Source organism: Cynoglossus semilaevis, chromosome 11 (assembly GCF_000523025.1).
Source record: "Cynoglossus semilaevis isolate Cse_v1.0 chromosome 11, Cse_v1.0, whole genome shotgun sequence".
In the NCBI taxonomy this organism is placed as follows: domain Eukaryota; kingdom Metazoa; phylum Chordata; class Actinopteri; order Pleuronectiformes; family Cynoglossidae; genus Cynoglossus; species Cynoglossus semilaevis.
In genome coordinates this window covers 5,180,824-5,194,203 of record NC_024317.1, presented here as the reverse complement: position 1 = coordinate 5,194,203, position 13,380 = coordinate 5,180,824, and the positions used below count along the sequence as shown (strand labels likewise).

General features: G+C 40.3%; 2 protein-coding genes across 3 annotated transcripts in view; both read right to left on the bottom strand.

Moving 5' to 3' along the window:
- Nucleotides 1–3,433: 3,433 nt before the first annotated feature.
- il19l (interleukin 19 like) lies at nt 3,434–5,045 on the bottom strand. The gene is made up of 5 exons (XM_008320177.3): nt 4,685–5,045; nt 4,533–4,595; nt 4,227–4,379; nt 3,989–4,051; nt 3,434–3,711 (listed from the first exon to the last, which is right to left on the bottom strand). The coding sequence occupies exons 1-5, from the start codon at nt 4,862–4,864 to the stop codon at nt 3,619–3,621; spliced, it is 552 nt and encodes a 183-aa protein (XP_008318399.2). The 5' UTR covers nt 4,865–5,045; the 3' UTR covers nt 3,434–3,618.
- Nucleotides 5,046–7,446: 2,401 nt separating this feature from the next.
- Nucleotides 7,447–13,380, bottom strand: part of prelp (proline/arginine-rich end leucine-rich repeat protein) — a 13,061-nt gene continuing 7,127 nt past the window's right edge. For both annotated transcript variants that reach the window (XM_025060249.1, XM_008320171.3), the window contains exons 2-7: nt 10,232–10,703; nt 9,220–9,405; nt 8,951–9,108; nt 8,595–8,791; nt 8,126–8,201; nt 7,447–7,991 (exon numbers count right to left, since the gene is read on the bottom strand). In XM_025060249.1, coding sequence (XP_024916017.1) covers nt 7,901–7,991; nt 8,126–8,201; nt 8,595–8,791; nt 8,951–9,108; nt 9,220–9,405; nt 10,232–10,699 — 1,176 coding nt within the window. In that variant the 5' untranslated portion in view covers nt 10,700–10,703 and the 3' untranslated portion in view covers nt 7,447–7,900. The remainder of the gene's footprint in view (nt 7,992–8,125; nt 8,202–8,594; nt 8,792–8,950; nt 9,109–9,219; nt 9,406–10,231; nt 10,704–13,380) is intronic.

Below are 13,380 nucleotides of genomic sequence, written 5' to 3'. Positions count from 1 at the left end.
TATCTATCTATCTATCTATCTATCTATCTATCTATCTATCTATCTATCTATCTATCTATCTATCTATCTATCTATCTATCTATCTATCTATCTATCCATCTGCCCTTCTATCTGTCTCTCTCGCTCTCTCTGGGTATTTAGTTTCATCACTTTCACCTGTGTCCTGTTCATCTCTGTTGATTAGTCTCAATCTTCTCACCTGTTTGTCTTCACCTGTTCAGCTCAGTCTCTGTCTGTCCTGTCTGTTCTGTCCCTGATCCTACTGGACTGTGGTGGACTTTGTGCCTTCTTGGACATAAAGAACTGGACTAGAGACCTGTATCTGGATCCTGTCTGCACCAAGACTGTGACAAAAACAACTGCGAGGGGCAAGTACTAGTATTTTTATTTGTGTACTCCTTGAGTCAGTAAGTTTCCAGTAGGTCCCCCCAGTTGACCAGTACACAGCTAATAGTAGTGATTAGCTGTTGTGTGAGTACTCTACAGTACACGCTGGATCAGCACATTTTGGAGTTTGAGTACAAGCATCTGTAGTAAAGGAAAACCATCAATACAACATTTAATAAAAGGAGTGTGGTTAGAAAATATTAAAATGAATGACTAAAAGAATAAGTTTCTTATATTCGGAGAAGAAAGGCAGTTAGATGAAAAACAAAGAACAGCTCCCCACAGTGGTGACATAATGGTAGAGCAGTCTAATAAAACCTCAATACTTAGAACGTGTTTTGTCTTTCAGCTCTGCTCAGACATTAATAAATAAAATTCAAGAACCAAACGTAGTCATTTATTGATCAGGTTATAAATAAGTTTCCTTTCTAGGCTACAAATTTTATCTCGGCTATAAATATAAGTTGTTAAGTTCCACCGCTGGTTTTTTTTCCACTGGATTCTTTCAGTTGTTGTTTGTGTTTCGGAGGTGATTGCGTAAGCGACCCTGCGTACAGACATGTGTTCTGATGCTGTTAACCACATTTATGCAAGTGCTGCTCATCATAGCATGCTCATGTTTTCCTTTACAGTTTAAACACCTGATTATTGAATTAATGAAACAATAACTCTCATCTCAAGAATGAATCATAGTTTCATTGGCCTGTGCAATATTTAGTGTTTTTGGTAACGTACCAAAATTAGATTTACTTCATTTGTTCCTGATTACAGCTGGTCAAAAACATGTGATATCTTTCCTTTCCCTCTTTTCCTGGAGGGATTAGACTTTCAGTCTCAACAAACCAGAATAAAAATCACATTTGCACCCCGCAAATCGTCTTTTAACAACTGAGGACAATGCTAAATATTAGGTACGTCCGATATTATTGGCCGACCGATATTAGCAAAATGATGTAATATATGTAAGGATCGTTATCGGTTTTTAATGAAAACCTGATAACGCAATGCCTGGGTTTTTCAATGACGCATGCCCTAAAAATAGTTTTGGAGATAAACGGTTGTATAGTAAAGTGAAAGTCACTAGATGGCAGCATTGCAGCTAATTTTTATTAACCTAGTTTAATAATCAGGGTATTGTATGTGCCAGCAACACAATACAGTGCTTTCTACAGATAAACAAATAAATATTACCAGGCCTAAATCGGTATTGGTTATCGTAATCTGAAATTAAGTGGTTGGAAAATATTGGAATATCATATAAAAAGTAGGTAGGTACTTTTGAAAGTTTTTTTTGTTGTTGTTGTTAATAGCTTTCTGTAGCCATGCTAGCAGCAGGTTTTGCGTCAGTATTGTTGTTACTCGCGTTAACTCATTTGTCCTGTCAGTATGAGCTAATGCAGCTTTACAATTGACAAAACTCAGTATATATTTCATATTAGCAGCTGATGTGAGGCTGTAGCCTCTAAAGAACAAACAACCCGTATGCTAATAGTCCAGTATTTCTTACTAATTCTAATCCGTGAGTGAGTTAAATTGTACTTGTTGGACAGACGGGGACATGACGACACAAACCTGTGGACTCTGCAGCAGAGACGAGTATCTACCGTTAGTATTTGGGCACCTATGGTTATCAGGTCGTGCTTTCCCATTCGTTCCCAGAAAGAACACTGTTGTTCGCAGTTTAACATACACACATTATTACCACACACGGCGTCAGACGTTTGATGAGTGGATGCATCTTCTCCCTCCTGACCTCTCTGTCACAACTCTTTGCCACATGTTGAAAAAAAAAGTTTTGGGGTATTATTTAATCAGGAGGGCAGTTTGGAGTAGTTTTGATCTTCATCATGTGGTACTTGTGACAAATCATCAGTCATACTCCTGAAAGAAAGAAAGGAAACAGAAACCTGACCCTGTGATTCACTTTATAAGCAAAGAGGTGTCGAGGCGCGTGATAACGTCTCACTGCTACTGTAGTCCGCAGATTGTCTGCCCTTGTGGAGAATTAGTACAAATTTTCAGGAATTTCTAAAAATGATAGGTTATAAAAAGTCAGTCACTTTGTGATCATGCATTAAAACTGTTGCGACACGAGTAAAAGAACAACTGGGGGAAAACTGAAAAACAATTCCAAGGTTAAGGTTAAAGTTGAACTATATTGATCCCGCACTGGGGAAAGTTTTGCATTGCAGCAGTATGGGGGACAGAGACAGTCTGTACAAAGGGAAACAGGAATTCACAAATGTACACAAGAGTACAAAATACAAAACGTAAAGTGTAAGGTCACTAGACTCAATTTAATCCAAATATTGTATGTACTTCCAAATCCAAATGTTACCAAATACAACATACTCTTTGTTATTTATAGTTTTACCTATTATTCAAACGCAGTATTTCTGTTGTCTTTCCCAGTGACACATCAGCATGTAGACCAGCAGTATTTGAACCCCTGATCACAGTCACGCAATTGGAAGCAGTTTATAGGCATACAGCAAATTTAAAATGACACGGGAGACATTTTTAAAAATCATGGCTCATAGACAAGAGTAAGAGTGCTTCAGCGACCTGCCTGCAGTCCAGATTTATGGTATATTCATATAACCTAGCCAACATTGATACATCACAGGGACTCCAACTAAAATCCAGTGTTTAGTGTCATGGTTCCCAGGTGGTCGGAAATGGTAATAATGAACAAAGAAAAAGTAACTCTCAGATTTTCACTTCACTGATTATTTATTTTACTGATGAAATAATGAAAATAATTCCAAGTCTTGTTTTGTCTAAAAGAAAGAGAGATAGAGAGAGGGAGAGCGAGAGATGCTTTTTGTGCTGCTGCTTTCATCACCACTAGATGGTACTGTAGAGCGTTTTATTTCTTGATTTTAATTAAAAAAACAGCCAAAGGTCACTTCACAGAATAGTAGTCTTTTATTTAGATAAAAAAAATAAATATTCCAATACATATTTAAAAAAACACAAGGAATAAAAAAACAGTAGAAAAGCACAAAATATTGAAAAAAGGCTTTGTTTTGGTTAATATAAATAGGACAAATATATTTATGCAACGTCAATTATAAATAGTGAGTAATATTTTTGTTAGTAATTTGATTCAAAAACATGAAATCAATTCAAGTGCATATCCAGAAATGCAGACCATTTCTCCAGCTGAATCTAAAACAAATGGTAACCCTGGTAACCCTGGTAACCCTGCTGCCCAGTGTATTAATGTGTTCAGGAGGCCGGGTTTTGACCCAGGCCCTCCAGCCACTCCAACACAACGTTCAGCTCCCCCATGGCCTTCCGTGCTGCCGTGTCCACCTGCAGCTGAGGGTGAGAAGAGAAACATAACTTAAACGTATATCACTGACTGGTCTTTGTGTGGATGGGCTACAGTACTGTGTTTACTGACCGGGGGATCCTGTATGTTTTTGCATTAGGAATCGAACTTACATTTAAAATATTGCTAAAATATATTTGCCTAACCCAGTTTCCAATTTAAAAAAAACAACAAAAAACAATTGATCCTGTTGCTACTGTTAGAAATAAGCTCGCCAGCCCCCTCTGCTGGATAAAAATGATCATGTCCATAGAGAATTCTTACCTTTGTAAACTCGGCATGGATGGAATCAATTTTCCTGTGGGTTTCTTCTCCACAGTGGCAGTGCTGTGTAGAGACAGAAAAAAAATACTTAATTTAAAACATAAAAAAGTAGGAAAACACCGATTAGATTAAGGAGTACTTGGTTGTTTGCGGCTACTTTGAATTACGTCATTGATTTTACGAAAAATCAATGGTATTTCTGCTAAAACCTTTCCAGTTTACCAGCGTGTTGACTTACACATTTGTGTATGTCTCTTTTGATGGTGACGAACGCGTTGGCCAGAGCACTGGAGCAGCGCTGGTTTATTGGCTGTGGAGATGTGTAGCTGCTGAAAACTCTCTCGATGTAGAACCGCATCAGCAGGTGCATGAAGCAGCACATCTGCCCCTCCTGGTGAAGACGTGTAAATACATCAGTATAGGTTCTGGTCTCACAGGCTACTGAGCAGTGCAGTACATGTCTTATAACTGATACATTTGATAACAGAGAATGCAGAACTATTGTAAGGATGTTAGGAGGGGACATGACAAGACGAGGACTAACCTGGACATCTTTAATCAGTGATTTGTCCAGGATTTTCACTCCAATCTCGTTGTCTCCGGCGAGCTGCAATTTTAAAGGAAAAAAAAAGAGACTGTGTTTTATTTGAGTTCATCATCAGCACTCGCTCAGTGACACTGAGTGTTCCAACTCACCAGGTCTGATCGAATGTCAGAGTAGTATTTCTGCAGCTCCTGTGTGTGGACGTTGACAGAGCAGCTGGACAGAGGAATGGCTCTGCTCTTCACGTCCTTCAGGCAGCTGAGTACCAGCAGCAGAGCTAGAGAGCAGCACAGCAGCATCTTCATCACGACCTGGAAGAGCAACACAGTCATGTTATTGTGTTTGATTAAAGAAAAAAGGGGAGTTTAAATGAGCTCTGTTTGTATGAAGATTAGTTTTCTAAGGCTTAGTTTATGAGCTGTATTCCCAGTACGACTCAAATCAATGTTTTACCCAAAGAAATGAATGAATGAATCAATCAATGTGAAAAAAAAATAATAGTAAGAATCCAAGATTTACAATTATTAGTAATAGTGACTGTGACCTTTTTTTAAGTAAACTTTAAAATAAACTTTTCTCGGAAATTCCTTTTATACATTTATATAAAAAAAGTGACAAATCTACTACTAAAACTTTATATTTTATAACTAATCATCTGACTGATGTGTGGAGTATTTAAAAGAAAAAAAGAAAAAATATAAATCACTTCTAGTAAATAAAGACTACAGTTAATTAATTACAAATATTATTCATAATTTGATTTATATACTTATACTTATGTACCTTAAATACAAACAAAAATCCCCACACAGACTAAATTGTAAGTAAGTTATCTCCCACCACCACCACAGTCAGGTACGGTCTTCAAACACACCTGTGGACTCACCTGTGTCTGTGTTTGTGTGTTTGTTACCCAGAGGATGCGTCCTGAGAATCACCTGTCTCTCTGTGTCCATGATGTCTCCTTTTATGCAGCGGCGAGGGGGGAATTTCAGCAGGCACTGCACCCCGCCCTCACGCAGACATGTAATTGCCCAGGAACATGCTCACAAATTGTTTCACAGGTTGAGGAAGTTTTCTTGAAAATATGTCTCAACAAAGGAGGGGAGGAGGGGGGGGGAGGGGGGGGGGGGGGGGGGGGGGGGAGGAGGGGTTCCCCCTCCACCCAGAATGGGTTGTATAATTATTGGAATAAGCTACAACACACCTTTAATGTCACGATTATACTGTGTAATTAATGCGTCATTCATTCATTCATTCATTCATTCATCAGTGTCGTCATTTCTCTGACGTGAGGCTTTATTTATTTTCTTCCATCTAATATTCAATATAACTTCAATAGACTTTTTATATTTATATTTATATTTATATTTATATTTATATTTATATTTATATTTATATTTATATTGTGTTCCGAGTTGCTCCTGTTTTACCACCTAACTGGAAAGACGAGCTACTTTCCAGAGCGTTGTGAATCATTGTTATACCGCTGCTCTCCTTCAGTAGCGCTCTCCTTCACTCCTGACCGACGTGTCAATTTTGGAAACTCCTACCAGACCTGCTCACCTGCTTGTCTGGCCAAGATAACTTTTTGATGACTGCAGAAAATTCACTCAGAGTGGAAAGAATCATGTGAAGGAAATAGAAACAGGAACAACCTGCTGGAGCTAGCCTCAATAGCAGCATAACAGTGAGCAGGAAACGTGCAAAATTTCCAAAAATACCTTTGAAGTCGGTGTCCTGTTCCCTTCCCATATCAGGAATACTTGTTGCTCATTTTTAGCCAGAAGAGGTCATCACCCAATATTTTGAACCGGGGAAACTGGTTGATTTTGTTCCAAGGTGATCACTCTCACTTTTTTTTAATATATATGTGTGTGTATATATATATATATATATATATATATAGACATTGGCAAGAAATCCAATGAAAACATCATATAATTAGCCAATGCTCATGGGTTCAGTGTTCAACCCTGCCTATTTATTAGGTTTTGGGAGAATTCCAGCCGAGTTAGAATTTGATATCCCTGTGGAAAGACAAACCCCGAACCCACTGTCAGAGTTTGTTCAACAAAAAAGAATGATGTTGTTTTACTTTATCCATTTTGCCGGTTTCATTTTCTACCACATCCATCCTGTTCACTGTAACGACCAAAGCTGGATCGCATCCCAGCCGGACGTGATATAAATGTAGTCTGGACATCGTAGGACACGTCCAGAGGAGAACAGGCCAGGACCTGAACTAATGACCTTCTTGCTGTTGTGTGATGGCATCATCCAGTGCACTGATGTTAATAATAACTTAATTTAAAGTTTTAAAATTCCAAACAGAATTGAACTGATGTCGCCTCAGATAACTGTACTTCCCCTTGGAATTCCAACCATACAGCACTCGTAGAGTAAAACGGTGAAGAAGACGTCCATACGGGATCAAATGTTCAAAGAAAAGTTTTATTTTTTCCTTTATTGTACAAAGCGTCTAATGTATATGTATATGTAAATAATATACAGAAGACTAACAGTAAAATAATACGTTTTTTAATTTTATTTTTTTTACATGTAGCACCATGAAAATCACAGGCACAGTTGGGACAGCTTTGGCTACATGGTAGCAACGTTTTCACCCGGTTCTTCGGACTTCTTCACTGCAGGTCAGGTTGGTAGCTGTACTGGAATCACACACTCACGCGTACACACACTCGTGCACACACACACACACACACACACCAATGGACGTACTGTAACTACCGGCTGTACCTGTAGCATCCTGTCTTCCTGCAGCATCTGTCGTTGTGCCTGTATTTTCAGGATTTAAGGAGTTAGACCAGGCATGGGCAAACTAAGGCCCGGGGGCCAGATGCGGCCCGTTGAGCTTTTTTATCCGGCCCGCCAAACTTTTACGAATTAAATATTTTTTTATAGATTATCATTGTATGCATTTTCACTGCAATATCCACGTTTTGCCAATAGATGGCGTAGAAAATGATAAAAGCCTTTTAGCATTTCAGCCTTTATGCATGACTTTTACATGTCATTTATCTTAGTCCTCACGAATAATTGTGGCTGCCGGGTCACACAGTTTGCCCAGGCCTGATCTAGACGCACGAAATGATGGATTAACTACACCTCCTAAACTGGTCTCAACGTGGAAGGAGCTGAAACTATTAAAGCTTGAAAGTTTTGTCAATTATCTGAAGATAAATAAGATAAATCTCCACACCATGAGTGCACACAGGCCGTCTGATCCTCTGAGCGTTTTTCATTTTAGCCTGTGCACTCCACCTGCCTGTGTTTGCTCTAGCGTGTGTATTCGAGCACGTGTGTGTATTTGTGTGCATGTGCACAGGCCTTGACGCATGCTTCTCCTAAATGACGATAGAGTGGAGGTGTCTGAAGCACATGATGACATCCAGCGGGATGGGAGGGCTCAGGTGATTTCCGTCCAAACGCAGATACCTGAGGCAGAAGAACAGGAGCTGAACATGAGCAACAACTGCTGCTGTGAAAAGTCATTAGTTCCTCATTAGACGGCACTTCCTATTGTCTGTGTGTGTGTGTGTGTGATTGCCAAGTGACAAGTCGTGACGTACCTAAGTCTGGGCACCGTGCTTTGATCACTGTCATCAACGTGAAGGCTGTGAGGGCAGATTAGAGTTCCATTGATGGCTGCAGGAGAAATACAGCCTTGAATATCAGGTTCATTCAACATGTTTGATTTTTTTTTTTTTTTTTTTTTTTTGAGGATTTTTCTTTTCATTATGAGGATATAATAATAGTACTATATTACTCATTAAGTGATTTTTGTAAATATTTCAACTTTAAATACTTATAATAAAGAAGTCTTTTTCTAGTCTATAACCACTAGAGGGCCTCGGAGGTCAACGTCACAGTCATTGTTTTTGGTGCATTTTTTTCAGCAGCAACACTTTCACACAGCTTGGCCGTGTAACGTAGACGTGGATCCAGTACTTTTTACTTACTCTTCTGACTTTCCAAACAGATTGTTTATAAAATGTGTCTAATTAACCCCCCCTCCCATCTGGTACTTCTGGAACTTACTCTCAATGCTGTTGTGGTTGAGGTGCAGGTGCTCCAGGTGTCCATTGAAGAGGGGAACAGACGTGAGCTGGTTGTGGGCCAGTTGCAGGTCCAGCAGCGTGGAGAAGTTGAACACAGCTGCAGGAACACCTTTATCACTCAGCTGGTTGTAGTTCAGCCTGACGAACGCCAGGTGATTGAAGCCTTTGAAGTAGTTCCTGAACACGGCACAGAGAAAAGATTCACCCTGCTGCAGCCCAGATGAATACACACTTGACCTCTGACATCCGTCCAGTGTTTCTTACAGACCCGCCCGTTGTGTGTGTGCGACCGGCAGCGTCAGTGTGTACTGTAGCTAATGTGAGCTGTGTACTTGCTTTGGGATGTCGTCGATGCGGTTCTTGTCCAGGAACAGCTGTATGACACTGTCAGGTACGCCGTCGGGCATCTTCTTCAGCAGGTTGTGAGCCAGATTGAGCTGCACCAGACCCTTCAGATCCTTGAACGTGTTCTTTCCCAGGTCACTGTCACTCAGCTGTGGAGTGGGAAATTCTCATAGTCATAAGAGTCACACGTTTTCTCCTAAGACACGAGTCGATGTCACTGCCGTGATGTGGCTACAAAGTACAACGAGACTTTAAACTACCTGGTTGTAGTACAGGTCAAGGAGGGTCAGGTTACCCATCTTGTTAAAGGCACCTGCGGGGATCTTGGTAATCCGGTTCCTACTAAGACGGAGCTGTTCCAGGCCTGAGGGGAGACCTTGAGGAACCTCTTTTAGCTGGTTACGGTGCACGTAGAGATAGAGCAGAGCTGGGATCTTGCCAAATACCTGAATAAAAACAGAGATTACAATTTGTTAAAAATTTGAAGTCTATGTGCAATTAAGAAAAACCATAGCAACCAATACAGTAAACCACGCCCCATGTGGCATGGCAAGGTACTGCACAGTCAAGTTGTTTACACAGAAACATGCAGACGATGACAGGCACCTTACCATTAGCTTGTTGTGAGATGTTATACATTCATAAAGCTTCAAACAACTGACTGTGTATTCAATCAAAGGATTTAATGCTGCGGTTGGATACGATTGTATCTCAAAGGCATAACGTAATAACTGTCATTGTATGGAAATGATATAACTGTAATTGACCGTCGACTCTGGTCGGCTTGAGGAAGTTAGCATGAAGAAGATAACCTTTGTTTCTTTTTTGCAGGAGAATATAGTTCATCATAGAGAACGGTCAACAGTCAACATCGTCCTGGACATTTGGTCTGGACCGGAGCTCAAACTCAGCCTTCACACAACATAAAATGAACCGCGCTGAGAGGGTTTGGTTCTGTTGGACAACTAAAGGTTAGTGCAACCTGACATTACAAGTGGTTCATCTCTTCTCCAGACAGTGGGACTGAGTAATCATCGCTTTAGTGGCAAAGTGAGTCATGATTGGCTGTTCAGTACTGGGTAGAGCACAGTTGTTTTATTATGACTTGGTGTAGAATTTATGTTGGGCCGGAAAAAAAAAATCCCTCCAACAAATAAGAGCAGAATTACCTTAATAAAAAACAAGAATAAATTACCCCTGCATTTCTTTAAATTCCAGTGTTTGTTCTTTTGGATGTAAATCCTGGATGTTTTGATGAGAAAACGCTCTGACCTGTTTATCAATTCGATGAATGCGATTGTTCGCCAGGTTGACCCAGCGGACCTCGGTGGCGTTGACGAACGCTTCTGCTGTGACCTCAGAGATGTAGTTGTTCTGAAGGTACAAGTAGTGGGTCCTGGACGGGATGACAGGGATAACACGGATGTTTCGATTCTCACAGTTGAGAGAGTTTGGATAATCTGGGGTACATAAACATTCTCGGGGGCAGTCGCGGAAGACAGATTGTGGGCCAAAGATGACGGGGGGGAAGTCTGTGGGCTCCTGGGGCTCGGGCTGTGCTGGTCTAGCGGGCTGTGCTGGTCTAGCGGGCTGTGCTGGTCTAGCGGGCTTGACAACAGGAGGCCTTCGTGTGGTGGCCGGGCGCCTGGTGGGTTTCTTTGGCCGTAGTCTCTGTGTCAACACTGCCCCCATCAGGAGAAACAGAGCCAAAGCAAAGAAGAGTCCCACACTGGCCTTCATGGTCCTGGAACAGAAAATGGGACAGAGGATGTTATCTTTCAGGTTTTACTGTACGCACCGTCACGTGGCTCATGTCACAATAACACAGCATGTCATTTGGGTTTTGCTGGTTGACCAGTGTGGTCAGCTGATTATAACCGAGAAGAACGGCTGACAGCTTGAGTGCTCTGGATAAGTTTAATGTTTCTTGATCTGTGTGGGAGATCTGGAGCGGCCCCGACTCCACAGTCAAACAGACTCTCTTTAAAGGTTTAGTGAAGCTCAGCAGGGAATCTGAAAACTTCACAGCTGTTTGTATTTTGATACATTTGTTTTTGGAAAGGACTGAGAACTTTTTTTTTAAAATCTTTTTCAAAGAAAAATCTAAGTATAAATTGCTGACTCGTCCTGTTAATCCATCTGTTACTCTTAGTTCAGGTTCAAACTAGGGCCATAACCGACCGTCAACCAACAGGTTGGTACGACCAACATCAACTAATCTTTACCTCTACTTCAATTCTAATCTATAATAACTACCATTACTTCAGAGAATAATATTTTCAGGAGGAATCCCTGTTTGTAAGGCCAATGGTATAAAGAGCTGCTGAATGAGCATGACCTTTGATCCCTCCAGATGCATGACAGGGAAACCACCTGATGACCTACTTATGAAATTAGTTTTCAGGGATCAGTGTGAATGAACTGGAATATTTGAGAGCCCCACTCTTATACCTTTTCTTGATGCAGGAACTCTTGCTTTATGAAAACAACCCAGTGTTAAACTTGTCTTTCCCTTTAATTTTCAAAATGTACAAACTTTATTGATTCTAATAAATAAAGGATGAAATTAATTCCTTGAAAATATCAAACTGCCACATGTTATTGGTTAGTTTTTATACAGCTTTTTAAGTTGTTTGTTAGAATATTTCCGCTCATTAAAGATGTTGTGCAGTACAGAATAATAGTAGTCGATTAAATGGACTAATATTAGGGATTACATTAACAGTAGTCCTTCTGCTGACTGTTGCTAAAACATGTGTTTACTTGGTGAAGTTTCTCTCCCACCACTGTCGAAATAGTAAACACTCGTGTTGGGCTTTATCAATTAATGCTCATCATCCATCGATGTCATCTGTTCAGCGCTGACTATAATTATAGCAAAGACCGTTCATCTATTTCTATCAATAATTCATGATGGATATTTGGGTGGTGGTTTGGTAATAAGGGCAAGATGGTGTGCAGGGGAAAAAAGTCAGTGTGTTTTATGGAGTGTGAGGGGGAGTGGGAGGGGTTGCACTGAAAAAGGAAATTAGTATTTGTGAGGAAGAGGAAAGGAAACAACGTAGGATAAAGGCTCTTTGTCAACTGTTGGACGTCCAGAGGGACGGTTGTGGTGGAGAAAAATACTCAGTATATGGGAGGTAAGGGCACTTTGACCTGGGAGAGGTCCAGAGGAAACACAGTCCCTCGGAGACTCTGTTGGAACTTTATCTCTGAGCACACACACACACACACACACACACACACACCATATTTTTGGTCCCTTGTCATTAATTCAAATATTTGGTGTCTCTTTTTAGTGCGCTGCCAGTGTAATACAGAGTGCAGGACGTATAATCAGCGCGTGTAATTAGGGGACTTGTGAGGAGGCAGCGGTCAGATATTATTTTTCACCACATGCACATGCAGAGCTGCAGATGTCGGAGTTGAGTATGAGAGGAATTCAACAGGACATCTCAGGTTCTGTTCTGGCTGCGTTTCTTCAGACTCTCTGTGTGCACTTGTTTTTTTTTTTTTACTTGTTGGATCGATGTGGATTCTCAACAATACAGACAGTTGTTCTTATGAGTCAGTCAGCAGCTGAACTTATTCAGACCAACGACTGCCACTGTTTAGGCTTGATATGATAAAATAAAGCGTGGTTAAAATTAGGGATGTCGGATATTATCGGCCAACTGATATCATTAGCATATCATGTATTATCTGCAAGAATCGTTATCAGTTTTAGTGGGTTTAGTCAAATGGTGTGTGATCTAAAAATAGTTTTGGTAGGATAAACGGCTGTATATTAAAGCGACGGTCACTAGATGGCAGCATTGCAGCTAATTTAACTAATCGCATACTAATACAGTGGTTTGTACAGATGAGTAAATAAATATTACCAGGCCTATAACGGAATTGGAAATTAGGTGTTTGGATTTTGTACAGATGAGTAAATAAATATTACTATAACGCCTATAACGCTATCGGTTGGTATCGGAATCGGAAATTAAGTGTTTGGACAATATCGGCATAATGGATATCGACAAAAAGTTAAAAATCGGACATCCCTAGTTAAGATATTTGTCATGCAGTCGTTGGAGGTGTAGAGCTCTGCTCTTGAGTCATGCAGTCGTTGGAGGTGTAGAGCTAATTAAAATTGAAAACTATTTTAATATGTTCAATCTATATATATATATATATTGCAATAATTCATATAAACAAGTCGTGGAAGAGTGATGTCTTTGCATTAATAGCACCATCTGCAGGGGAGTCAGAGGAGCTGCATGCTGTGTTTATGCTAAAATACAACACCAAAATCCTTGTCAGAATGATGTGGAGTGTTTCTTTAAAACATCCACAGACAGCTGTTTAACAACACAGACCGCTGGTCGCGCTAGTTTCTAATGAATCTGCGACCTTTACGAAAACCTCTTGCCATT